Below are 27,410 nucleotides of genomic sequence, written 5' to 3'. Positions count from 1 at the left end.
AGGTTAAGCAATGAGCCCATGGAGATACTCCTCCTCAGAAGCAGAGATGGAACACAAGACAGCATTTCAGAACATTTAGAGAAAAATAAAAAGGGAGTTACAATATAGCTCTCTCGGTTTCTTTTCAGAAGTAAGATCTATAATTTAGATTAGAATATTCATGTTGTCTCGAGGTTATTTTTTTCTTCAAGTCATAACTATTCCCTGTCAATAATAATCACTGAAATATTTAGATGTAAGTTTCAGCAGTACAGTTCATAGGGTCAATCATAATATTTTACCCTATTCAGTCATCAAAGATACAATCTCACGGATGAAGTCATCCTTCCAGGATTGGAGGGAAAAAATTTGTGTCTTTGATATTTTGTGTTTCTTCCCTTGAAATTGGTCTTCAGCAATAAATTGTAAATGGACAACACACATCTGAAAGAATATTCAACCTAAGATAAATGCAATGAAACTTTGAGGAATAAAGTATTTTTTTCACCTTTGAGTTTAGTAAATTAAAGACTGATAATCCATGGTGGTAAGAAAATGGGCAAGCAGTCCTTGGTGGTGGGTGTATAAAAGGAAATAATAATTGTAGAGGGCAATTTGCCAATAACTCTGTAAACTTTGGACACAGCTATTCTACTTCTAAGAAAATTTCCTGTATCTCAATTATGCAAATAAACTGAGAAAGGCTACTACTGAAACCACATACAAACTGTGTGATTTAGGATGGTTAAATTATCATACTCTTTCTTAACTCCCTTATAAATTGGAGCTTTTAGTATGACCTACCTTGTTAAGTGTTGTATGCAGTAATCATTCAGCAATAAATTTGATCTAGCATCCATAATTTCGCTATGATCTTTTAAAAAATAAAATGTTTATTACCTTTAACTAACGTTACTTTTAAGTTGCAAAAGTTGTATATATTTGTTAGAACATGTAAAACAGTATGAGATGCATAAATTTCCTTCCCTCACCCCAAGATGTGGAGCTTAATACATATATATAATAATATCCAGAACATATAAAGGACTTTCTCAATAAGAACCCAACTAAAAGATGGGCAAAAAACTTACACAGACAACTCACAAAAGAAATATACAAATGATAAGTACAGGAAAAGATGTTTAGCAACCCTTATCATTAGGGAAATGCAAGTTAAAACCATAAGATACTACTGTGTATCTGTTAAAATGGCTTAAAAATACTTGACACTATCAAATACTGGTGAGGATGCAGGGAAATAGAATTACTCATACATCAGTGGGAATACAAAAATTGTAAGTCCACTATGAAAACTGGTGAGCAGTTTTTTTTTATTTTATTTTTTTTATTGAAGGGTAGTTGACACACAGTATTACATTAGTTTCAGGTGTACAACACAGTGATTCAACATTTATATACATGATAATTCTAGCTACCAGCTATCACCATACAAAGTTGTTACCATATTTTGACTATATTCTTTATGCTATACATTACATCCTGGTTACTTATTTATTTTACAATTGGAAGTCTGTACTTTTTTTTTGTTTGTTTTTTGAGAGGGCATCTCTCATATTTATTGATCAAATGGTTGTTAACAACAATAAAATTCTGTATAGGGGAGTCAGTGCTCAATGCACAATCATTAATCCACCCCAAGTCTAATTTTCGTCAGTCTCCAATCTTCTGAAGCATAACGAACAAGTTCTTACATGGAGAACAAATTCTTACATAGTGAATAAGTTACATGGTGAACAGTAAAAGGGCAGTCATCACAGAAACTTTCAGTTTTGATCATGCATTATGAACTATAGACAATCAGTTCAAATATGAATATTCGTTTGATTTTTATACTTGATTTATATGTGGATACCACATTTCTCTCTTTATTATTATTATTTTTAATAAAATGCTGAAGTGGTAGGTAGATGCAAGATAAAGGTAGAAAACATAGTTTAGTGTTGTAAGAGAGCAAATGTAGATGATCAGGTGTGTGCCTGTAGACTAAGTGTTACTCCAAGCTAGTCAAGGGCAATAAACATCCATGGATGCAGAAGATTTCTCTCAGAACAGGGGGGGTGAGGTTCTAAGCCTCACCTCTGTTGATCCCCAATTTCTCACCTGATGGGCCCCCTGCGACTGTGCCTGTCTTAGGTTGTTCCTCCCTTGAGGAATCTTACCCGTCTCTGGCTAACCAGTCATCTTCCAGGGCCATACAGGGAAATGTAAAGTTGGTAAGTGAGAGAGAAGCCTTATTGTTTGAAAAGGTTAGCTTTTTTACTTTTTTGCATATTTATGCCCTGTGGCATTTATGCCCAGCATTTGTCTTGAGGTATCTTTACCACTTGGAAGAATTATGATACTCGGTAAATTCGATATCAGGCACGAATTCTATTTAAGGGTTGTAATTAGGAAGGAAGAAGAAAAGCTATAGAAGTAGCAGGCAGAGGAAAACATGGGAAGATTGATTATTTCTTTGACATATCTTCTTCTAGAGTAACTTCAGCATGTATAGGTTTTAAACTACTAATTAAATTGCGCACACACATTGACATAATAGGAGGACAGTTACATAACCAAAGCATACGTATAATTACCAGCCATCTCCAGTGAACCCAAGAAAACCAGTTAGGCACCTTAGGCATTTGTGAAAACTTATCTATGATATGGTGGGTATTGTCCAACTGAACTTGAACAGTCTGAGAGAAATCAGAAAAATTAAAACAACCCATTCCTGGGGACTGTTCACATCCCATATGTTCTTTTAATAGTAGATAGTCTGTAGTTGTAAGATTTTGGAGCGCTACAATTTGCACTTCTCCTAATTCTTGGTTGAGTTCCAACAGTATAGATCCAGTCAAATTTGTTGTTTTACTGTATGCACAGGCCAGCTTAGATACCTCCTTCTTCATTCCCATGGCAAGTCCAGGAACTGGTGGGATGAGTGCATCTACAGCTGTAGCAGCGTGTGGATCTTTGTTGGGGTTTTTTGATGATCATCTTCTGGTATGAGTCTTCCAGAGAGTGTAGTGAGCAGTTTTTAAAGAGGGTATACTCTTACCGTATGACCAAACACTAACACTCTTAGGCATTTATATGAGAAAGATGAAAACAATTTATCTCAAAAACCTCGACATTATTATCGTAGAAACTTAACCTATAATCACCAGTAATGTGAAACGGCAAAATGCCCTTGTGAATATATGATACCCTGAACTGTTCTACATCATGAAATGGAATACTCAGCAATAAAAGTAATAGACTATTAATATATGCAATGACTTGGCTGGGTTTTAAGGGAATTATGTTTGAAATAAAAATGTAAACTCAAAAGTTTACATACTAAATGATTCCATTTATATTAAGTTCTTGACATGAAAAGGAAGTAGAGAGAGATGGAGAGTGGTCACCAAGAGTTAGGGAAAGGAAGGAGAGATGGGACTGACTATCAAGAGCCATGTGAGGGGTTTGCTTTGAGGAAACAGAACATCTCTGTATCTTGATTGCAGTGATGGGCGTATAAATCTACACATAGGAGAAAATGCCATAGAATTATACTTGAAAACATAAGCATGACACCTGATAACATAGTGAAATCTGAGGAAGGTCTGTAGTCTGGCTTATGGTATTGTTCCAATCAACTTCCTTGTTTGGATAACGTACTGTGATCATGTTGGGGGCGGCGCATGATGGGTAGATGGGACCACCCTAGACTGCTTTGCAACCTCTTGTGAGTTTATATCAACATTTAAAAGTTTGCTTTTTTTTTAAAGCTCAGAAAATCTTAATAATAGAAACTACAAAAATAAAAAACCCTACCCAGACACATAATCAAACTGCTGATTATCGGAGGTAAGGAAAACAAACCTCAAAAATGAATGAGAAATTATTTTGAGCCTCCATTTATGCCAGACAGTGTCTGTTACCTTCACAATCCCTGTTATTTTAGGTAACATGCTCTCCTCTTTGAAGATGAGGGCACTGACCCAATGTATGCAAAGCTGCTAAGAGTTGGTAAAGAATTTAAGCCTGGGTCTTCTCTACTGAAGTCTAATTATTTGTATACTTATCTAAACCTTCTCAACACAGCGTCCTAATAAATCAAGAACATAGTGTACATACTGAGTATAAATATATATCCCATACTGCTTCAGTATAAACTCAGAGGAATATTGTGTGCTACTCCTTCCTAGGCTATACCATTTCAGTGAACAAAAAGGAAGCAATTATTCTAAAGCTAATTTGCATATCCATTAAGATATGTTAGATTACAAACAACAGTAAATGACTCAGGCTAATTGAGATGAAACAAAGATTTATTGAAGGGTTAGTAAGGATGCTTACTTAGTTAAAGTAACGGCTGAAACAGCCAAGTCTTCAAAAGAGAGGAGCTGAAAATAAGTCCAGTTGTAGTGGCTCATAGACCTTAATTTGAGTTGCAGACAAAAGATAAACTATTAGCACAGGTTGGCCCAACACAGATATGTATGAAGAGACTTGAGAACACAGAAGTAGAACTCAGCAGTGGCCCCTGCCTCCCTGCCAGGGACGAGCAGGAGCAGGAACTTCTTTCCACGGGTCTCCTGCATGTGTGGCAGTCCCAGCATTCTGTGGGCTCTGCCTCGCTGTGTGTGGCTATCTTCTCCAGAGCCGGCTACCACATGTTCCCAGGGCAACAGGGAACAGCTCCAGAGGCTCGGGCCACTGTTGCTGTGGTGCTCATGAGAAGTGCAGCGCTCTCGTCAGACTGCAGGGCTGTGTCGGACGCCTTCGTTTGAAATCTTCAGGCCAGTAGGTCTACGTTGCTCTGAAGGAACCAAAACAGAGAAGGGGATCCATTCAATGAGAGAGGCAGCTCTTATTTCAGTGACAAGTGTTCAGCCACTCTCAGCATTTCCTGCATGATTTAGAAAGCTGAGGACCATTTCCAGGTTCCATTCTAACTGTGACTTTTGGAACGTGGAGAAACAGCCCTTCATTTGTCCCTCTAACTAAAAAGACACACTCTCTTTATTGGCTTTACAATGTCTCTTCAGCTTTGTCTATGTTTAACTCCTCCACTGGCTGCTGAGAGAACAAGACACTTGGTGCTGTAATAGTAAGAAGCTGATGTGAGGACTGTGAAGCATCATAAGAGCACATGGGTGTCCCTACAAGAAGCAACATGTTGAACTGAGAAATGGTCCACGGCAAAAGCATAGCCTTTTTCTCCCTCCTTCCCTGGTTACATTTGACACTTTAAGGAAGTGGCCAGAAGTACTACATCTTGGTATATACCTAGGGATATTTTTCCTAGGGGGAAAGAAAGGATTGCATGGTTTGTTTCTCTCAAGTGGTTGCAACTGCTAAGCAGTCTCCTCTCAGGTATGCGAATCACATAATGGAGTTTGAGATCCCACTCACACCCAGGAAAAGGGTAGAACCAACCCTCAAGGACAGAAGGCCTGGCTCTGCCGCATCCTGAGCCTTCTGACTCCCCTGGCCTTTGATACTGAATCCCAAGTATCCCTGAGATGTGCTCTTACCCTGGGCCCTCACCTCTTCTGCAGCTGGCCCCTTTTAATAGTTTCCACTTCCAGCCAGTTTCCTGTTCTCAGCTGTACTGGTAGCGATGCTAGACTGGTGCTCCTTGTTCTTTGGTTTGCATGAGGACGCCTTGGTCTTCTGCATGGTGGGATCTGCCTTCTTGTCCCTCGTCTTCAGGAGAGCAGTGAAAATTATTAAAAGGGGCGCTCCGCTCCTGTTCCTGCGTGGTGGTAGGGAAGGTGGTGGATACATTGACACAGAGTGGGTATCATGGCTGCTAAGAGATGAAGGCCCTCAGTAGAGTCTGGACTACTTCACTTCCACTTTCCTAGGGCCGGAAAAAGTCTACATACTCGCAGGAGGACGTCTTCCTGCCAAAGTGTTCTTCGGTCTACCATCTAAGTGGTCTCGCATTGATACTCCTTGTCCTCCTCCTCCTCCTCCTCGTCCTCTTCTTTCCTATTCTTATTCAGCCAAGCCAAGGCATGCTGGAAAACATGGCAGCTGAAGCCCTCACGGACCGCATTGTCCACGTGGTCCTGCAGGACCTCCACGCTGGGGAAAACCCGGCAGCAGCCCAGGCACCTGAAGCCGCTGTCCAGGGCCACCAGCCACTCAGGCGTCTCAGCCCTGGGGCTCTCCTCCTGGGCTGGAGGCTCCACTGCACTGCCAGCCTGCTCCGTCTCCTCCTGGGCTGGAGGCTCCCCCGTGCTGCCAGCCTGCTCCCCCTCCTCCTGGGCTGGAGGCTCCACTGCACTGCCAGCCTGCTCCCCCTCCTGGGCTGGAGGCTCCCCCACACTGCCAGCCTGCTTCCTCTCCTGTGGGTCTTCACTGTCGTCGCTGACAGTCAGGAGTTCCTGTGTAGACAAGCCGCTCCATATGTCTGAGGCCTGTTCACCCTTTTTTTCAGCCTCTTCAAAAATAGCAAATACTCTTTTGGTCCTCTTAGAGGCGGGCTCATAGACTTCCACCTCATCCCATGACTCAGCTAAGCCTCTTTTCATCTGGACACGCCTGTAGTAGATCTTCTTGACGCGTGCCCTTCCCAGGTATGGTGGAAAGGAGTCTTCAGTAGAGATGGAGGGAGCTTCCTGTTCCTCCAAGACCTGGGGTTGAGTCACCTCAAGAGGCTCAGTACGAGGAACATCCTGATGCCACTGAGGGGTTCCTCCTCCTCCTCCTCCTGGGAAAGGAAATTTCAGACATGAGAAAACTAGAATAAGTGTGTGAAGTCTGTAGGAGTTGAGATGGTCAAGAGAATATTCCTATGTGGGCACATGGCCTGGAAGTACACACATATGTGAAATCACAGAATGCCGTGTGACACACATTTTATCTGAGGTATGTGTGTGGTGTGATTATGTGGGATTGAGGGTGTGGAGGTCTGTGTGTGTTCTGGGACACACCTGGTGAGTGCTTCTGACATTGGTAAGGGGGTGGTGAATGACAGTGTACATGTGTGTGTGGTGCAACAATACACGTGAACAGGGGTGGTATGTGTTCTTACCGTGAAACAGTTAAAGATGGAGCATGTTGGAGGAAGTGTGCTTGAGTCTCCCAGAAGCGCAGCTCTCTGAGGGGCTGAAGGCTTTGGGCTGAAGGTTTTGTGGGTGAGGGGTGTGCGGAATAGAAAGCCTGTATATGACAGTGTATTCATTTCATGGCCTATGAGTGTTTGAGTGCTTAGGCTGGCTCTAATGGGGGAGCTGGAACAAGTTACCTGTGTGAGAGGGTGTACATTCTTTACGGGTTAGTGTGTAGACAGCAGAGTCTGAGAATGATTGTGTGAGGAGGGAAGGTGGAAGTGTGTATCTGTAACGCTCGTAGAGAATGGGAAGGACGCATCTGGAATGAAGGGATGTGTGTATGAGAGAAAAAGTGAAAGGAAGGAATAGTGGGGCTCTATCTGGTGTGAAGGAATATAGGGTGTGTGTGTGAGTGAGTGTGTGCTGATCTGAGGGAAGAGGTCATTGAATTCCCACCCTGTTACCAGCACAGCCCACCATCTCACAGCTGTCCCAGTGTTCACATGGGGAACTGTCCTATCCTTGAAAGCACACCCCCAGTTTGTCCCTCTGCAGAGGCTTCAGTCTTAGTTCCTCTGCCCTGAAGCCCTTTCCTGTTTTTGAAGGGAAAGTGAAGTAAGTAGGGATTGGGCTGAGCCACACCAGGTATTCATCCCGTCCAGCCTTTGTGTCTCCCTTACCGTCCTCAGCAGCACCAGGAAGCTTTCCTGGAGACACGCAGGAGAAATACTCCGAGACAGAGGACTCTTCTCCCGGTGTCTGACTGCGGTCTGGGACCACACGTGCCTCCCGCTGAGGAGAATCCTCTTGGGAATTCTGGAATTCTGAGGAATGGAATACAAGAAAAGAGATGTGGCATTTTCTGGGATCTCTATCCATTCAAAAAAGACATGTTAAGTCAATAATCAGGTTAGGCATTGAAACCTGCCGCCTACCCCCCATAAATTAAGCATTTGAAATTTCACTTGCTCCAAAATATAAGGAAACAGGAAAATTGTGTGTAGTAGATGTCAGTGACATTGGGCATCTTGTATGTGATGTTTCTAAAGATGTATACTGCAGTATATCAGAGGCTCAGAGTCTCACCTAGTACATAGTAACTTGCCTGTATTATTTGATGATATTACTCTGCTTACTGGATGAATATGTTTGGTGTATATATACATGGATTCAGTGCTTCCGTCTGTCAGCTGGGGACCATCAAACAAAAGTATCCACCTCCTGCCCCGGGGACAGTCGGAAGGGACAGGAGAGCCCTCCTGCCCACCTCCTGTCCCTGGCTCCTCTCGCAGGTGTCTGCTCTGGGGAACCTGACGGGGGCCTCTGTTGCCAGAGCAGTGCAGAGCCAGGGCTTGGGGGGAACTGCTGAGTTCTGAGCTAGAGTAGGAGACTCCAGGAGGGCCTCCACGGTTGGCTCCAGACTACCCCTCCCAGTGCTGGCCCCTGCCCTGCTCTCCAGACTGTATGTGCCCTTAAATGGCACAGTTGTCAGCGGCCTACTCAGTGTGCCACCCTCCTCCGTGTCCCCTGCCCACACAGGGCTCGGACTGAGTAGTTCATCTGTGCTTACCATGCTCATTGCCTATCTTGAATTTTACACCTTCTCAATTTCTCTGTCATTTTGTCAGTTTTTCTACCTTTTCAAATATGGCCTCGTCTGATACATTGCACTTTTGGGCACTTGTCCTTGTTGAGATTTCCCTTGAATCTCAAGGTTGTGCCTTATGTACATGCCCTGCATATCTCGGAGAGCAGAAAGAAACTTTGTTGTGTTTCTGTGTTCTCTCACATCTGGACAGGGGTTTGTATCAGCTTCTATCTCTAGTCAACCGGGAAACTGATATACATCCTCTCAGGCCACCGCTGTGAACCCGCTCTCGAGGTCCAGCCTCTCTTTCATCGATTCTGCACATTCTGATTGCTCGCTCTGTGTCATACATGCATGGAGACTGCAGTCTCTTTTCTGGCCAGAGTTCCAAAATACAAGTATTTAACAGTTTCTGATTTTGCCCAAGTTTTAATGGCTAGGAGGGTATAAAACACACATGTTGTCTGTATGGAAATTCTTGCCCTCTGTCTTGGACCTGTGCTACCACAGAGTACTAATTAGATAAAATACTTTAATATTTGTTTACCTAACTACATATGTCATGGGTTAAACACATTTTGTTTTAGTTGTCATAATCTGGGTAAGGTCCCCCACCATTGAAAGATGCCAAATCCTATTCCCCATATCCTATGAATGTTAACCTTAGGAGGCCAATGGGACTCTGCAGATGTGATTAAATTAAGGAAGTATTTGAAATGAGTTCCTGTAGATGGCATGGAACCAGAGCCCTAGGCTCCCAGATTAGAGAGGAGGAGACTGCGGCTGGGCCCAAAGTAGACCTTTCTCTCTGGCTGAGCAGAAACGCTGAGCTCGATCTCTGCAGGTCTGTGTGGACTCCCACTGCCCTGATCTGCCCAGACTTCAGCAGCTCTTCCTCTCTACTTAGCAGCACAAGAGGCCGAGTCAAGAGAGGGGCCAGAGGCGTAGCGTTCTGATTCAGAGGGTCAGTCATGTCCCTCAGGACCCCCAGCTTTGTCTTCCAAAGAGTACCCAGGTGGTGCACCCCATGCATGGAGCTTTGAGACTCCTGGAAAATGGAGCAAAAGTAATGGAGGCGGCTGGTTCCATTCTGTTCCCTCCTACACTCTTCTCCCTAACGTACTCTCCCCACTTTCCCTCACGGAAATACTGAGTTGGTCCTAAACAGTTATCTCTGGCTTGGACAGAGAATTGGCCTATGTCAGCTTTCTGGGTTACTCTCTGGACCCTGTAGTCCAGGCTCCTCACACTCACTCACTCACCTTGCTTAAGATTTTTGGTACCATTGGCTTTCCTCCACCATTTTTTTTTTTTGTGGGTGTGCCCTTTGCATTCCCCCTCTTAGATCTACAGTCTCAGATGAAACAATTGGTGAATTTTTATCTTTGCAGAATTTAACTATTTATTATTAGTCAGTGTGTTTGTTTTGCTGACCAAGCTCACTTTTCCTGAGTGAATTAAGATGACCTTCATCTCTAATGAATGTGTCAGGTGTGTGTATCATGCACACATTGTGGCAGAATGCTGTGAGGAATGTCATGTGCTTTGTGTGTATAAATTCTTTAATGTGTGACTGATCTGGTGTTTGCACATTTGAACATGGGATAGTTCTGTGTGTGTGAGAATGGTATGTGTGCTTTGTGTCTGTGTTTTAGGTCAGCACGTATCTATGTGTACAGACTGTGTGTCCTACGATTATGCATGTGTGTGCGTCGTTTCACATGTTAGGTGGCTTAGCTGTGCAACAGGATTATTACGAGTATTCTCTTTGAGACTAGTGTAAGGTAACAGTGAAAGCGCAGAAGAATATGAAAAATCAATGGCTGTAAGAGAAAGAATATATGAGTTTTCAATGTAGAACTGTTTGACGTTCCAAAGTAAATGAGGGCACAGGACAGCGCATGCAACAATAAATGCAGAGCAGCATGTGAATGATTGCATTACAAGGTAAAATCTTGAAAGACTGAGCTCTGAGGGGCTGAGTAGAATATGAGCATTAAAGCCTAGCCCTCTAACTCTGAGGCATTCACCAATTAGAAATATGTCCATATAGCAAAATACCCAAATGCTCGTAAAAGTGTAATCAATAAAGACACTATGTGCCAAGAATGAAGGAACTACAGTCACATATAACATGGATGCTGATTATAAACACAAGTACAGAGAGTGAAAAGAAGAAGACACAAAGCATGTATTGTGTGCTCGTGTTCACATAACATTAAAACACGGGGACAACTAATGCAGCACTTTTGTATGGTTGTGACAAAAACAGAGTAGAGAACTCACATGCATGTGGAAGATGACAAGGAAGTGAATGATGATGATCGGGGGCGCAGATGGGTCTGTATAGGGTTGAACTTGCGAACATCGGCTATGAAAAGATACTGGTGTGCGGGGGTCTCGGACCAGGTATGTCTCTACTCGGGTCAGGACCTGAGGATCCTACCGTGTTGGGCCTGCTTTAGGCTATTAGTGCTGTCACATCTTTCTGGTAATGTAACCTGTCCTCGCCCAGCTCATACTGACATGTTCTTCCATGTTCCTCTGATACAGCTCATCCCCTTAGGCCCTCTTCCACCATTTCCTCAAATAACTCTCTGCCCTCCCCTTGTCTCCTTGGGCTCGCTCCAGTCCTTCGAAGTATTTTCCCTTGGAATTTACTACTTCCTCTGGGGATTATATTAACAAAGATGGAGAAGCATTTTGAGTTTCTCTCTGTACTGGGCAGCCTTGTGCTGACTGATGAGCAGAATCACTCAGCTCATCTCTGGGCTCTGCCTAGATCTCCACTGTCTATTGCATCCCACTCAGTGGTCCCTTCTTACCAGTGCCAGGAAGCTTTTCCATTGCTTTCTGGCTTTGGGTTGTGGCCACTGTCCTGTGTCCATGCTGTAGAGCTGCTTTTGTGAAAAAATTAAATAAAAATGATAGATGTGGTCCATGCTTGGTGTTTATGTATTTATCCATCCATTAAATAAACAGTAAGAGTCTGCTGTGTAATGTCTTCAGTGAACCCAGATAGCCTCCATTTATGTGGATAGCATAATACTGTTTTCCCTTGAAAATTTCAAATGTGTGGTAATATTGGTTGTTCCATCTATAGATCATGAGTGACTGGATTTCACAAAGTGTGACTTTATAAATGGAACAGAGATACGGAGCTAGCTCTAATGAGGGAGGTAAAACAGGTTACCTGTGTGAAAGGGTGCACATTATTTAAGGGTTAGTGTGTAGACAGCAGAGTCTGAGCATGACTGCGTGAGCAGGGAAGGTGGAAGTGTGTATCTGTGTAACGCTTGTAGAGAATGGGAAGGACGCGTCTGGAATGAAGGGATGTGTATATGAGAGAAAAAGTGAAAGGAAGGAATAGTGGGGCTCTGGTATAAAGGAATATAGGGTGTGTGTGTGGGTGAGTTTGTGTTCATCTGAGGGAAGAGGTCATTGAATTCTCACACTGTTACCAGCACAGCCCACTATCTCACAGCTGTCCCAGTGTTCACATGGGGAACTGCCCTATCCTTGAAAGCACACCCCCAATTTGTCCCTCTGCAGAGGCTTCAGTCTTAGTTCCTCTGCCCTGAAGCCCTTTCCTGTTTTTGAAGGGAAAGTGAAGTAAGTAGGGATTGGGCCGAGCCACGCCAGCTATTCATCCTGTCCAGCCTTTGTGTCTCCCTTACCATCCTCAGCAGCAGCACGACGCTTTCCTGGAGACACGCAGGAGAAATACTCCGAGACAGAGGACGCTTCTCCTGGTGTCTGACTGTGGTCTGGGACCACCACACGTGCCTCTGGTTCAGTAGAATCCTCTTGAGAATTCTCGAATTCTGAGGAATGAATACAAGAAAAACAGATGTAGCATTTTCTGGGATCTGTATTCATTCAAAAAAGACATGTTGAGTGGATAATCACATTAGGCACTGAGACCCCTCCCATGGAATTAAGCATTTGAAACTTCACTTGCTCCAAAATACAAGGAAACAGCAATTATGAAAATTGTGTGTAGTAGATGTCAGTGATACTGGGTATCTTGTATGTGATATTTCTAAAGATGTATACAGAATATCAAAAACTAGTGACTAAAATTGGGTACTAGCTCCTTTTTCCTCACGAGAAATTATATAATTAGAGGACAAGGGGTGCAAGTTTTAAAAGACTTCTGCATGTCTGCCTGCCTGCCTGTCTAGATTGGTATCTATATTGATGTATAGAAAGATAGGGATGTCAGTATAAATACAGAGAGGTGTAGAGATACAGCATTTTCGCAGGGAATTCCTGGGCAGCAGCCATGGTGCTGGAGATGCTCTAATGAAGACTTTACACACTCGCCCCAGACTCCTCTTCTGGGAATGTATTTCTGTATTTCTCCAAGACTCTCAGCCTCCCTATTCACATCTTTTGAAAACCTCTTTCAAAGGAGGCAGACACACCCACATGATACATTTCTGCCCGGGAATTGGAAATGGACACCCCGGGCAGTTCTTGGGCAAGGGGTCACTTATGGCCCTGCTGAGGGAGGGACACAGTTCTGAGCCTGGGCTATCGCGTTGCCCTGTCTCCTCGCCTGGCTCCTCCTCAGCCCCTTCTCGCTCTCAGCCCACACCACGGTGACTCAGAGTGCCTCCAGCAGAGGTGGGGCAGCGGAGTGTGTGCCAGGCTGGGGAGCATGAGCTGCCAGTGACTGCAAGGAAGAAAAGCCTTTCTCCCAACCTGCCCTTTTCCTGGACTTCATTTCACCACTTTCAGAGGGGGACCGGGCCCTGGGTCGGAAGCATGCTTCCTCCAGAGCTAATGTAGTTCTGACCATGTGACTAAGTTTTCTGCGGTGGGAAATGAGTGGCAGCCAGGTACAGGCATGAAATCCTCCTCTGCACCGCCGTGTTCTTTCCTTTTCTGGGATGTTGATAACCTTGGGTCTATTTGAAAGTGAGTATTAATTATAAAAAAGTTTCTATCAGCAGGGAGACTTGCCCTATTCCTTCACATACACTAATTGTTACATAAGAAATAGATTCCTTCGTGTATTAGTTATTAAGGCCTCTTCTAGTCCAACTAATGAGCCTACTCCGTTAGTGATAAAATGAGTTTTGAGAAGGAAATAATTGGACCTGGTATGTATTAAGCAAGCCATTATCTTAGAAACTACTCTGTGTCTTCACTTGGCTTATTTATGATGTATATGTGTGTAGGTGTGAATTGATGTGAATGTGTTTTACATGTCATAGTTTACACTAAAAAATATCTCTGAACATGCACTGTTTGTATTGAAGCTGAGTTGAGGACAGACTCATTTTCCAAGCCTCTCTCCTAGGCCCCACTGGAGTGTGCTGAAATCCCAAACATTGTTGGAAATGTCACGTTCTCTTCATGAGCCACCACTGGGACCCTCGGTTTTGGTCCTGACCTGTCCCCTCCCACTACTGAGCACCTGCTCTTCCTCATAGGACTTGTTTACTTTTTAAAACCTCACAGTCACTACAACTATTTCAGTTTCCCCTTTTTCCAGAAAGATCCACTTTATCAATTCAACCATCGTGGTTAAATGGTATTGTCTGTACATATGTGGGCAAGTGTGTGTGTGTGTGTGTGTGTGTGTGTGTGTGTGTGTGTGTGTGTCCCGCTGGTCTTTTTCTTACATTTCATAAAGGAGCCTCACATTTACATGTCTATACACTGAGACAGTGAAAGAAAGGTCTCAATGTCTGAGACAATCTAAGAAATCAATTCATTTTCTGTATGACTTTACTCTCTCATCCCTGCACCTCCAGTTTTAGGTAGTCAGACTGTTTTCCTAATTTTTCATTTACCTCTTTGAGCTACACTTTCTTCATTAACTGGAAAGAGTATTATTGGAAAATTTGTAACATTGTAAAAAAGGAAATAAAAGGAAATACATTCTATAAGAAATATTATACTAATCAGTCACTACGTCTGTGATACAGGAACCCAGATTGGCATGATGTGGGGAACACAGGTCCTGAGCCACAGAGACAAGGACCTGGTCATGGGAACCTCCTCTCGGCCCTCAGATGATCTGGTCCGTGAGAATGAGCAGCGAACCCACACCTTCTCCACCCTCCCGCCTTCCTGCCCTTTCTCTCCCATAAGTAGGAATCTTCGCTCCTTTTTTCTTTAGAAGACGGTTTCTAGCTCCCCAGTGCTCAGAGAATATCACTGACACAAACCTCCTGACATCCTGGCAGCTTTGGGGGCACGTGTGGTTTCAAGATGTTTCCTTTTCAGTTTACGCTTCATGGTTCAGCACTTCACAGAGTGAGTGACCAAAATCAGGTGCCTTCCTCCCCGGAACTCTGCTGCCGGAGGTTAAAGTGATGACAGCCAAGAATCAAGTAGGTACATTCAAGAACAACAAACAACTCTCTCCACACTCACTCACTCACTCACTCACTGACTGGCCTGGCCAGTGCTAAAGTACAGCAGGAGGGCCATTATGATGTGAGACAGTGTTCCATAGCATTGTGACACGTGCATCAGAGCAGACCACTGACGGGGGGATCCCTTGTACCCAACAGAAACTCTACCATCAACTTGGATTTTTATCTTGCACTTCATATCAGACCTTGAGAACCAATGATATTGATTAAGCAAAAGACAGTTACTTTATGTATCTAGGGTAACCCCATTACTAAATCTCCCATTACTAAAGGATGAGGATAAGGCATTACCTGAGAGAAACAGGCTTAGACCCATGCCTGCCCCATAGAACATGGTTAAGTGTCCTATCTTTGCAGTACCTTATAACTTATATACACACATAAGTTATATGTGAGGTGTATGTGTATATTGGGTTTGTAAACACCTTGTGATTCCACACAGCCCCAACATTTATTGAATTTTCCCCACTGTAGGGAACAGGCTCATGTATTTCAATAACCCATTGTTTCTTTTGCAACTCTTTTTCCCTGTCACTTCCCCAGAGCCTTTAGGGAAAGAGGAAGCCCCTGGCTTTACATTTCATGGCCCTCATCATGGATCCTGTGCTTGTCAAGCATGAAGGCTTCATTCCTGGCTTCTGTTCTAGACCCCAGTCTCCTGGAAACAAAAGGGTTTGAACTCCAATTAGCTCCATTCTACTTCCAACTTCCCACTGACTGTCTCCTCCCTTAGGGACAATATGTATTTGCTCTAGAGTGAGGCCATGATCCAGCCAGCTTCAGCCTTCTTTACCTCCAGTAGGTCCTGCTTTATGCTGTTCCCCCCATGTGGGCTCGGCCTCTTGGCAGCCACTAAGTGGTAGGCACATTTCCCAAGATATTCTCAACCTTGTCAGCTATTAGAAAAACCCAAACCAGAAATTAGATCATTTTACACATACCAAGCTGGTAAAAATTAGATCAACCTATACAAATGGTAGTAAGGATATGGGTAAAAAAAGGAACCTTCATGATATAAAATGAAGTATTGACCTATGTAGCTGTTCTGGAGAACTATGAGCCAACATTTTATGAAATTAGTAAGTATATCACCTATGAACCATGATACCAATAAATGAAAACACATCCTGTGCTCATGAATAGGAAGAATTAATATGTCAAAATGGCCATCCTGCCTAAAGCAATCTACAGATTCAATGCAATCCCTACACTCAACATACCAACAGCATTCTTCAATGAACTAGAGGAAATAATTCAAAAATTCATATGGAACCACAAAAGACCTTGAATAGCATAAGCAATCCTGAGAAGGAAGAATAAAGCAGGGGGTGGTATGCTCCCTAACTTCAAGCTCTACTACAAAGCCACAGTAATCAAGACAATTGGTACTGGCACAAGAACAGACCCGTAGACCAATGGAACAGACTAGAGAGCCCAGATATAAGCCCAAGCATATATCATCAATTAATATATGATAAAGGAGCCACATGGATATACAATGGGGAAATGACAGCCTTTTCAACAACTGGTGTTGGCAAAACTGGACAGCTACATGCAAGAGAATGAACCTAGATTATTGTCTAATCCCATACACAAAAGGAATCTCAAAATAGATCAAAGACCTGAATTTGTCGTGAAACCGTAAAACTTTTAGAAGAAAACATAGGCAAAAATCTCTTGAATATAAACATGAGCAACTGTTTCCTGAATATATCTCCTTGGGCAAGGGAATCAAAATAAAAAATAAACAAATGGGACTACGTCAAGATAAAAAGCTTCTGTGTATAGCAAAGGACGCCATCAGCAGAACAAAAAGGCATCCTACCATATGGGATAATATATTTTTAAATGACATATCCGACAAAGAGTTAACATCCAAAATATATAAAGAACTCACATGCCTCAATACCCAAAAAGCAAATAACCCTATTAAAAAATGGGTGGAGGATATGAACAGACACTTCTCTAAAGAAGAAATTTAGATGGCCAACAGGCACATGAAAAGATGCTGCACATCACTAATTATCAGGGAAATGCAAATTTAAACCACAGTGAGTATCACCTCACACCAGTTAGGATGGCCACTTTAGAAGACTAGGAACAACAAATGCTGGTGAGGAGGCAGAGAAAGGGGAGCCCTCTTTTCACTGCTGGTGGGAATGTAAACTCGTTCAACCATTGTGGAAAGCAATATGGAGGTTCCTCAAAAAACTAAAAATAGAAATACTGTTTGATCCAGGAATTGCATTCCTAGGAATTTACCCAAAGAAAACAACTTCTTAGATTCAACAAGATATGCACCCCTATGTTTACTGCAGCAGTATTTGCAATAGCCAAGTTATGGAAGGAACCCATGTATCCCTCAGTAGATGAATGGATAAAAATATCTGGTACGTATACACAATGGAATATTATTCATCCATAAGAAAGAAACAAATCCTACCATTTGCAGCAACATGGATGGAGCTAGAGGGCATTATGCTCATTGAAATGTCAGGCAGAGATAGACAAATAGCAAATGATTTCCTTCATTTTTGGAGTGTAACAATGAAGCAAAACTGAATGAACAAAATAGCAGCAGACTCACAGACTCCAAAATGGGACTAGTGGTCACCAAAGGGAGGGTTGGGGGAAGGCGGGTGGGTAGGGAGGGATTACGGATTGTGGGGTGACATTATTGATGCCCATGGTGTATGTGGGGTCGTGGGGAAGACCGTGTAGCTCAGAGAAGATAAATAAGGACTCTGTGGCATCTTACTACACTGATGGACAGCGATTGCAATTTGGGATGGGGGGGGGGGGCTTGATAATAAGGGTGAATGTTATAACCATATTGTTTTTCTTGTGAAACCTTCATAAGAATTTATATCAATGGTACCTTAATAAAAAAAGAACCAAAAAACCCACAAACCTTCATTGCTGTGAGTCACTACTACAGGCTTGTTTAAATATGTCAGAAGTGGGTGCAGAGGAAATAAGAGTTGGCAGTTTTCCCACCTGTTGTAAAACAACAGAAGCCCATTGTGAATGAAAGCACACACTACACTTACCACGTGCAGAGCTTCCAAATCTCTTGCATTTTATAGCAGTAGCCTGCCAAATGTCCAGAAATCCAAACCAGAATAAAGCCCCCAGTCCAGAAGGGAGAATACAACCACCAGTCTGAAAAATATGGCAAATGATAAAATTGTCCAGACAGAAGAGAAAGAAAATTGCAGAAAATCAGACCAAAATAACAAAACTGTCAAGCCGTGTGGACAGAACTCTGGGAAATGCCTATGAAAGAGGATTTGGAGAAAAATGGATGACTGAGGATAATGCAAACCATTGTTAAGTTGAAAGGTTTTCCAAAGCCAGTGTGCTCGCTGGTAAGAAAATGTTAAGCCTTTCCAGCTAATCTTTTTTCTTGCTCATTTCTTGTGTTCTAGCTGTGTTTGTCTGAGATAAAGCAAACCTTATGTTTTTGAGCTGTTAGGTCCCATTTTATTTTGATAAGGATAGCCTTTTGAGAGAGACTAAAACCAAACCAGGGTTTAATAGTTCTTAATTTGTCAGTTGGGATATATTCAAAATCAGAAGCCAAATAAACACAGCTTTGCAGAATTTAAAGCTAATAATCTTCAAGGCATTTTTAGGCAGTTGCTAATCGGATTGTGATTTTAATTTTACGTAGGTTAGTAGTAGCAACTCTAGAAATCAGAATGTATCAAGTGCCTCCTATATCTATTAATAAATTAATCAGAGGAAGCAAATCTATATAGAATTTTAAAAAATGTTTCTCTCATTTCCCTAAGAAGTAGAACATGAAGGCATGAACAGCACGGTATTTACCAAAATGACAGATAACAAATCCATGTGTATGTGTATTAAGTATTCAGTTAATGCTGGTTTTTCCTATAGTCTCTGGCTGATGCATTTCATTTTCCAAAATCGAGTTAAAGATAACGTGGGACAATTAGGTTTTCTATGCAGTTGGCAACTGCACTGCGGGGGAGTGTTCTGCAGAAATTATTCCTGCTAGTGTTCATCTAAAACTGGAAGTGTATCCACATTTTATCAGTAGTCCCTGAGATCTGGACATCTCTTCTGTTGGGGGCTCAAAGCCTGTAGATGAGCCTCGTTCTCTTTGGCCCAGGGACATGGCTCAAGATGCAGCTCGACTGTGCATGCACTAATGTCAGCATGCACTGGGAAGGTTCCTCCTGTGCAGGGGATGAGTAAGCTCTGCAGAGCTAGAAAACAAGATGACTTTCCTAGGTTAGAGTTCCTGAGAATAAGGACAGTTTACTTCATGTTAGCACATCAAGAAGGGTGAAAATAGGTAATGGGGAGGAATGGATTGTTAGGACAAAGACAGTGTCAAAGAGAAGAAAACCAGGAGGAGCTATTACTTAACTCTTGCCTCCAAGAGCTTCAGCAGGCCTGCAACAGAAGAGGAGTCGTGCTCTTCCTGGGCTCCCCCAGCCCCTCCTGGAAAAGGGAAGGGGAACATCTGGGGTCTTTCTGCTCCTAAGCATCTATCCAAGGAAACCCAAAGAACAGGACACTTGAGCTGAGACCTCTAGGGACAGTGGCAGCTCCTTCACGATGGAAGCTTCTCTAGCTACTTTTCCAGACAGCCCTGCACTCCCCCTGCTTGCAACAGGATCATCCTTGTTTCAAAGCAGATTCAGTGGTGAATAGGATTCAGCCATTTACCTGGGCCCAGTGAGGATGAATTGAGGGTACTCCGTGGAGCACTGAAAACAGCAGGAAGTAAGAGGCTGGTGAGATTACTGCAGATCAACTCAGAAGCTCACTATTTCCTGACCCAGCCCAAGAGCCCAACAGGCTCCTCATAGACAGGGACTGCATCTTGGACTCCTTGGCATCACTGGTTTTAACTATAGTCGTTTATGCTCAGTGAGTGCTTAATAAAGACTTTTTGAATAAATGATTATTCCCATGCAGTGTGACTTTGAAGCCATTTTCTAGGATTGGAAGGCTGGCTCTGCTATTTATTGAGTGTGTAACTTTAGGCAACTTAATTAACTTCTCTGAACGTCACTTTCCACATCTATAAAATTATGATAATAATAATCAGATTGCAGTGAACATTAAACAAGTGTGTCTGTTGAAAATATCTGGCATGATGTCTGAGCCTCTTCCCTATGCTGACTCCTTTCCTAGGAGTTGATATTCCTTGGAATAACTTCCTGTCTTTGCTTTTTTTATTATTCATTTGCCAAGATCAAATTAAAGTACAATTTTCTCTGCAAAGGTTTTTCTACTCCCCTGCTTTCTCCCTCTCCTCCCATGTAATTGGGTAAAAACTTTATCTTCTTTGAGCCTATATACTATTATATTTGCTCTGTAAGAATAATTCAAAGTCAGCATGTCTGTGTTTTATTCACTGACTCATATTTGGGAGGATGGGTTGCATTTTTTCTTATTAAGATATCTTTTACATGTGAAAGGATATAGAAGCAAATATAACAAAAACAATCAACTTGGTTTGCAGAAGAAAAGTTTTCTGCCTTATGTGTGCCGCTAGTAAATCATTTTGCTTTCTGAGATGATATAAATACAGTGGATAATTTAAAAATGTTGGCTTTTAAAATGTATTTTTTTCTTCTCCTGCCTACTTGAAGCTTATGTCAATAAGTATTTATATGGCATATCGTTTGACAAGTCATAAGAAACAAGATTCCTTATGAAAAATGTTATTCAAATGTACAAAGTAGTAGGTTTCTACTCCAATGTAGAAGTCAGCCTGATCCCCTTTATTTTGTAGTTCTAAGTATATTTTAAGATGATACTCTTAACACCTTTCCTGATAGAACATCTGATATTTAGAGAGACAATGGTAAGTGAAGATTTAGGTATAGTAGAAAGAATCAAAATCTCAGTAAAACTCCTTAATCAAGAGTCCTTGCAAATGATCTAATCTAGTACCTCCAATTATTTTATAGATAGAGTTTATTATTATGGAGCCATATAGTTAATCATGGTTAATTGAATGGATTTACCTCCCTTAAAATACTATTTTGGGCAGGGGAGTAATAGATTCAACATTCTCACCTTCAAAGTAAGTGTATGAGGAAGGATCTGAGTAGGTAATATATTTGTGTTAATCTGTTAGTGTATGGTAAGCTCACTGTGAAGATGGTTGCTACTCCATCATGAAATAGAAGTCTGAGGACTGTAGAGTATTTAAATTGCTGATAAGATATTTGTATCCATTTTCTGAAATACTGTTTAATTCAGATTCATTACTGTACTCCTATGGGAAGAGCATCTTATTACTTCTTTATTAGCTTTAGCTTCCAGTAATCTATCCGTAATTACAGAATAACGAGTTGAAATTGAATGTTAGGACAAAAATATGTGACTATCACATTCTGTGTTGTAATCAGCTCTTGATTGTGATTGTCAATGAAGGTAAAGGTTAAAATGCCATCTTTGTGGGCTCCCCTCCAAAGCCCAGCTGAGCAGGACCTGGGATAGTCTCTTCTACTCTTGTTTCCTTCTCTGTGATGTGGTCCCGCAAGTGATACATTTGTATTAACTCCTTACTATTAATAATCCCTCTGTCCTTGGCTACAGTGAATGTGCTCCTTAGCAAAAACTGAGCAGAATTTTGGCTTCTTTCTTTCCATGAGGCAGGTAACTGAAATTTTCAAAGGTACAAAACATATGGATACCGACTATTTGATGATATTAAGGTTTTACTAAAGGTTTTTTTTTTAGACACGATAATGGTATTGTGGTGGTTTTGTCGAACGCAAGGTGACAGGCCCCAAATGGAGTCTGATTTAGTAGAATCAGACTACCAAAGAGCGCCTCTGGCATTAAGGAGAGGATCAGAACTGGATTCCATCTCCTCAAAATTACAGACCAATGAAAGTGACATTGCTGTAGTGTTCTCAAGATTCAGCCCAAAGGCTACCCTGTCCATGGAAATTCCCTGACTGCTCCACAAAAGCAGATTGCTCCCTCTCAGGGATCTGTTAAGTATCTGCATACGTCTCTGCTCAAGTCCCTACCACACTGTGTGTTTTATTTAATGGTTTGACTTTGAAAGTCTTACACACTTGTAGCAAAAATCCAAAGTAAAGGAGTGCCTAATGTACACAGATACATTCTCACTTTGTTGTTTTAAAACTACCTCTCTAAAGGAATTTCTTAGGTACCGATTTTTTACAAATCCTAAAACGTTCATTATTATATTCTTTGCTTGTACAAATATAAAAGGCATTTATACATACAGATAAAAACAATATTGTGATCAACTAATATATATTACTAGGTAACTTGTTCTTTTCAACAATGAGGTAATCTTTTTGCAAGTTAATGCATACAATCTGCCTTAATTCTTTTAAGAGCTCAGAGAATTCTCTTAAATAGGTATAACATAATTGATCAAAGCCTTTCTTTGTAAATGGGCTCTTCATTTATAGATGGGACATTAGACCTCAGACTGGACTGTCTCCAGTTGTTTTTTTTTCCAATTATAAATAATGCCACTGTAAATCTCTCTATATAGATCTGTAAGTAGTTGCACTTTTATTTCAGTTGGATACTTTCCCAGAGTGGGATTTTTGGGGTCAAAGGGTATGTGATTTTAAAGTTTAGTAAGTATTTCCAGTTTACTTTTTCCAAAAATTTGTCATAATTTATAACCTTACTAACAATGTCTGAGAGAAAATATTTTCCTAAGTCTTTATCAGTACTGAATGCAGTTTGCCTTTAAAGATTTTGTCGAATTATTTGACAAAGTTTCTTCTCTTGTTTACATAATTTATGTATTTTCTGATGACTACTCGGATTGTGATTCTTTTTTATTTTCTGATATGCAAAACTGGTTGTGATTCATAGCTGTTGTCCATTTTTATAATGGGTAGTTTATCCATTTTAGAACATTTTTTTTTGCATTTTCAGAATACTTACTGTGTGTTTTACAAATATTTTCTTCTAACTTTCATTTGTTTTTTGACTTTGTTTATGGGTTCTGTGACCATATATATATTTTTTTATGGTGTTAATATATGTCTGCATTTTCTTTATTGGCTTAAAATGTCTCTACTCTTAAGAAGATGTCCCTGAGGTCAAGGTTATAAAATATTCTCCTTACTTTTAAAGTTTTATGACTTTTCTTTTTACATTTAGTGCTTTGATGCACCTGTAGTGAAAATTTGATATAATGGGTTAATATTATATTTTCCTAGCTAGTGATGGATTTTATAAAAAATACTCCCTCAGTTCTAAGAGTGAGGAAATGAGGTTTACTACAGCAAAATGACTCAGATGAACTGTTTGTGTGCTTGCTTTTCTTTCTTTGCCCCTTTGGAATTTAAGCTCATCTGAGTGATGACTTTGCATGTATTACTCACTTCTATATCATGGGCACCCGACACTCTCAATAAATATGAATGAAAAAATTATCTTGATTATTAGACATAAAGGTATCTGCCTTTTGCTCTAAAAATGTTGTCAATATGGTGGTGCTGAGTAATCACACCACTGGCGGGAGGGTTTCCCACTGTGGAGATGCCTGAGTAAGAAGGAAGCAGAGATTTTTCGGAACAGGATTCAGTGTCCTGTTGCCGGCAAAGATTATCTCAAGTTTCCTTCGGATAAAAAAGGAGCCCAGTGAATTCAGTGAAAGGAGGAAGTGGCCCTGGGGATGAGCTGTCTTGGCTAAGCAGAAGTGGTACCAGCCCCAGGACATCTGGATGAAACATACACGTGCATATACACACTAACACAAGGGGTAGTTTTACGTACTACAGGAAGGACTGTATAAGGGAGTCCCAGGTCCTCCATAAGGGAGCTGGGATTTTGCTCTGGTTTCATCAGTAGTAATCTTTCACTCACCTTCAATTTCCTCATTTCTAAAATATACATTACAGCAGGTAACATGTACTACCTGATATTTATTGAGTGTTGACTGCATAGTAAGACCTCACTTATTCTGGTGCCAGGATCCGTATCTGCTGTAATTTTTAATGCTCCATGAGAGAAATACTCCTCTCTATACTTTACGAGTGAGAAAACTGCATCCTTGGTTAATATCTCCAAGATCACTTAACCAGTGGGTAGCAGAGGGACACTGGTCTTCCCTGCTGTGTGTGACTCTCCAAGGCCCATGATCTTTCTAATTCTAATACGTGAAGTTGGCACCATATGAAATACACTGCAGTGCCATTACCCATCTGCAGGTGGGCAGAAGCCTCTTAGATTTACCAATCTCTTTGGACTCTTTTGCGTATTGCTACATGGTATCTTTTTATGGTGCAAATCTCCCCAGATGTGATGATCTTTCAGTTTTCTTTGCTCTGGTCTTGGGAAATGAGACTACAGCAAGTTCTAATACTATTGAGATGTTAGAAGTTAAAGAAAAATAATGATTTGTTAACTCATAACTTCCTAAAAGTAATTTTCCTGTCTCTTAATTAAACAGGACAATGAAATAGTTATGGATGGCTGAGAAAAATTGGGGATCACTATTTATCACCAAGAACTTGGTGCCAAAAGCAGCAATTGTCAGTCTGGAAGTACTGAGCCTACAAATATATTCAGCAGGCTAATGTTTTCGGTATGCAGTGAGCAAAGGAGAAAAATCCAAGTGTATAACCATCATGTGCTCATTTACATCTTAAGATTTAGTTGTTGGAGCTATTAAAATAATGCATCATGAAATTCTGGCAAGCTTTCAGATGCTTCCATCAGAGGTTCACTCTGCCTTCTGATGTGGCAACACGTTTCCTCTGTACTTTTTGTAAATTGTGAATTGTGGTAACTAGTCCTAGTAGAAAATGCCTCTCTAACTTTGTACGCCACCACCAAACTCTACTGTGAAATGCTGCCAACTTAAGATGGCAGCTAAAGGATCGTCAGTCATCTGTCCCAGAGGACAGGCTGCCGTGAATGAACATACCGAACTCCTTTAGATGAGGACTGTTGCTTGGGTGTCCTCAGACATGCTGCTCAAGCCTCAGATCCTGCTCGGTTGGACTCTGCTTAATCACACATAAGCTGCTTGTTTTGATTTTGAGTCATTAAATAGGAAACCTGAAACTCCGAATGGTATTTCATCTTTGTTCTTCTGCATGTAGGACCAGAGACATTCTCTCTAAATGTTCACATAATGTTTGTCTGAAGGTTTATTTGTCTCAGAAGTATTGTAGATAATGATGTTCTCTGCCCCAGACTCTCTCAAACACCTTGCCTGGCTGCATGCATCCTGCTCTTATTATACTTAACCTCCGTCAGGTGGGCACAAAGGAAGGCCTTTGTAAGCATGAGAATAATCTTCAAGCGGAGATAGATGCCATGGTAGACTGTGCCACTGCCACCCAGAGACCCTGTGGGAATTTGAGGCCATGAGCCAACTCTCCCACTGCAGTTTATTGCCAGGTAGCCAGGAGGGAACCACTGGAACCATCCTGTGTCATTCCTGTCTCCACATAGTGACAATGTAATTCCCATTTAGTATGAAAGAGAAATTAAGAAATCAGTTCCTGTCCTTGGTGGTTAAGGAAAATAAGGACAATTTATGGCAATGCAACTTAGGCTGTGTAATGCCTGGATCCTTCTCCTCCCTGTTAATCATCTCTCTCTCCCTATCTCACGCAATGTGGCCAGTGATTTTAAATCAGCTTAACACTAAGACAATCAAATAGGTTTCTTTGAGAATGTACAGACTTATTGTTTCAGTGTACAAGTATACACATAAAGGCCTGTTCTTTTTCAATACGCTTGAGTAGTTCTCATTGATGTCAACGGAGTTGTGAATGCGTATCAAGGAGTGAATAAAAGGCATTTGAAACCTTTGAAAGTGGTCATTCACACAAACCCTGTTTTGCATATGTATTAAAACACGATGAAATTTGCTCTTATTCTTTTCTCTAATTGAGGCAATATGTGTCAGTGTTCATTTCTTTAAATGATTGTACAGTTCCTGCATTCAAAGAATTAATCAGCAGTGTAGATGTAGCCAAAAGCCTGCACTGTTCCAGCCAGTTTTATGGTAGGAAGAGTGAGTTACTGATGGTATTTTCATTGCTGTGGTTGTGGTCATGACTTTTTAAAAAACTGCAGTTTTAAAATTAACAATGCATCATCATAACCCTTTTTTCATGCAGGAAACACCCACTTAAAATAGTTTTCTTTTTTCTCTGAATTCCCATAGGCAGATAATTTTCACAATCAAGTTGCATAGAAACCCTTCATTCATAAGGGATAACATCTGAGATACATCAATGGAACATTCATGACCTCTGCTTTTCTAAGCAGTAGGCAGTGGCTTTGAAACTGCCCAGTTTTTCTTTTCTTTGGAAAAAAAAAGATCAAAACAGCACCTGCATGGAGGTATGTGCATGTTTTTATGTGCCTACACATTATTATAATGAGAAGTCATGCAGTGGTAGCCCGACATCCTTAAGGATAGAAGCTATGTCTGTTCATTCAGTAATGTCGTGTTAGGTGCCTGCAACTGGGCTGGGCATGAAGAAGCTCCAATGAATAATTGTAAAATACTTTTGCAAATGGTATTCCAGAACCCTCTAGACTCTACATATAGACAATGCCAGCTTACCTGTAAATTCACCACACTTTGTAGTTTAGAATCAAAATATTGTCTTTCAAAGACTGATTTTAGTCAAGACAAATGAGTGGATGTTTGCCTTGTAGATTTTATGTTGTTTACATTCCTGTTTATTAGAAGTGATACTGTAAAAATTGAATGATGACAGATCTTGCTGTTTTGACAGCATATTAAGAATGTATATGGTTAAAAGCAGAGAAAGAACTGGAGTGGAAAATGTTTTAATATCCAGATAATACTTTGCAATTTATTTTAAAGAGGAATCATAAAAGCATCATCAGTAATTTCATATAACATGAACATGGAGATCATTTATAATGTAGCTTTTTATCAGTTCAAGTCCATGTACATGTGGCTCAAGCCAGCTATGTGATACCCACATACACACATGTATCTATACAGTGATGTCTTTGGCTTTCTTTTCCAATGGGAGAAACCCACTTGAAATTCTCCTTGTGGTGGAAAAATAGCGGAGCACCCACTGATTAGGGAGGTTGCATAAGGACTGGGGAATAGGGACATTTTAAATTCTGCCTGAGTTGTAACATATTCAGATATGCCTGTCTCTGCTTTAGAAACATGCTTTAGGAGATCTTGACATTTTACAATCACAGAAGTTTCTCCAAGTATGTACACAAAACTTTTTATTCAGATTTGGGAGAAAGAATATACAGATTTATTTTATTATTGCAAAAGTAACATTATAGGAAAACAGCAACTGGAGAGGAAGGAACACACATTAGATATGTATAGTATTCTGTTTCTCTGGCTCCCTTTTTAAAGGAGACCCAAATTAGTATGGAAAACGTGCA

General features: G+C 41.2%; 1 protein-coding gene and 1 long non-coding RNA gene across 2 annotated transcripts in view; one reads left to right on the top strand and one right to left on the bottom strand.

The window, feature by feature from the left end:
• LOC140846161 (uncharacterized) overlaps positions 1-26,347 on the top strand; it is a 120,225-nt gene extending 93,878 nt beyond the window's left edge. Inside the window, exon 3 of the long non-coding RNA XR_012125075.1 lies at positions 26,185-26,347. This is a non-coding gene — a long non-coding RNA (uncharacterized lncRNA). The remainder of the gene's footprint in view (positions 1-26,184) is intronic.
• LOC140843037 (protein FAM170A-like) lies at positions 1,190-13,423 on the bottom strand. The gene is made up of 3 exons (XM_073222033.1): positions 13,327-13,423; positions 12,297-12,443; positions 1,190-6,688 (listed from the first exon to the last, which is right to left on the bottom strand). Exons 1-3 carry the CDS (start codon positions 13,421-13,423, stop codon positions 5,904-5,906), a joined length of 1,029 nt encoding a protein of 342 aa, XP_073078134.1. The 3' UTR covers positions 1,190-5,903.
• Positions 26,348-27,410: the final 1,063 nt, after the last annotated feature.

This window comes from Manis javanica, chromosome 14 (assembly GCF_040802235.1).
Source record: "Manis javanica isolate MJ-LG chromosome 14, MJ_LKY, whole genome shotgun sequence".
Classification (NCBI taxonomy): domain Eukaryota; kingdom Metazoa; phylum Chordata; class Mammalia; order Pholidota; family Manidae; genus Manis; species Manis javanica.
This window is presented reverse-complemented; position numbering and strand designations above follow the sequence as displayed.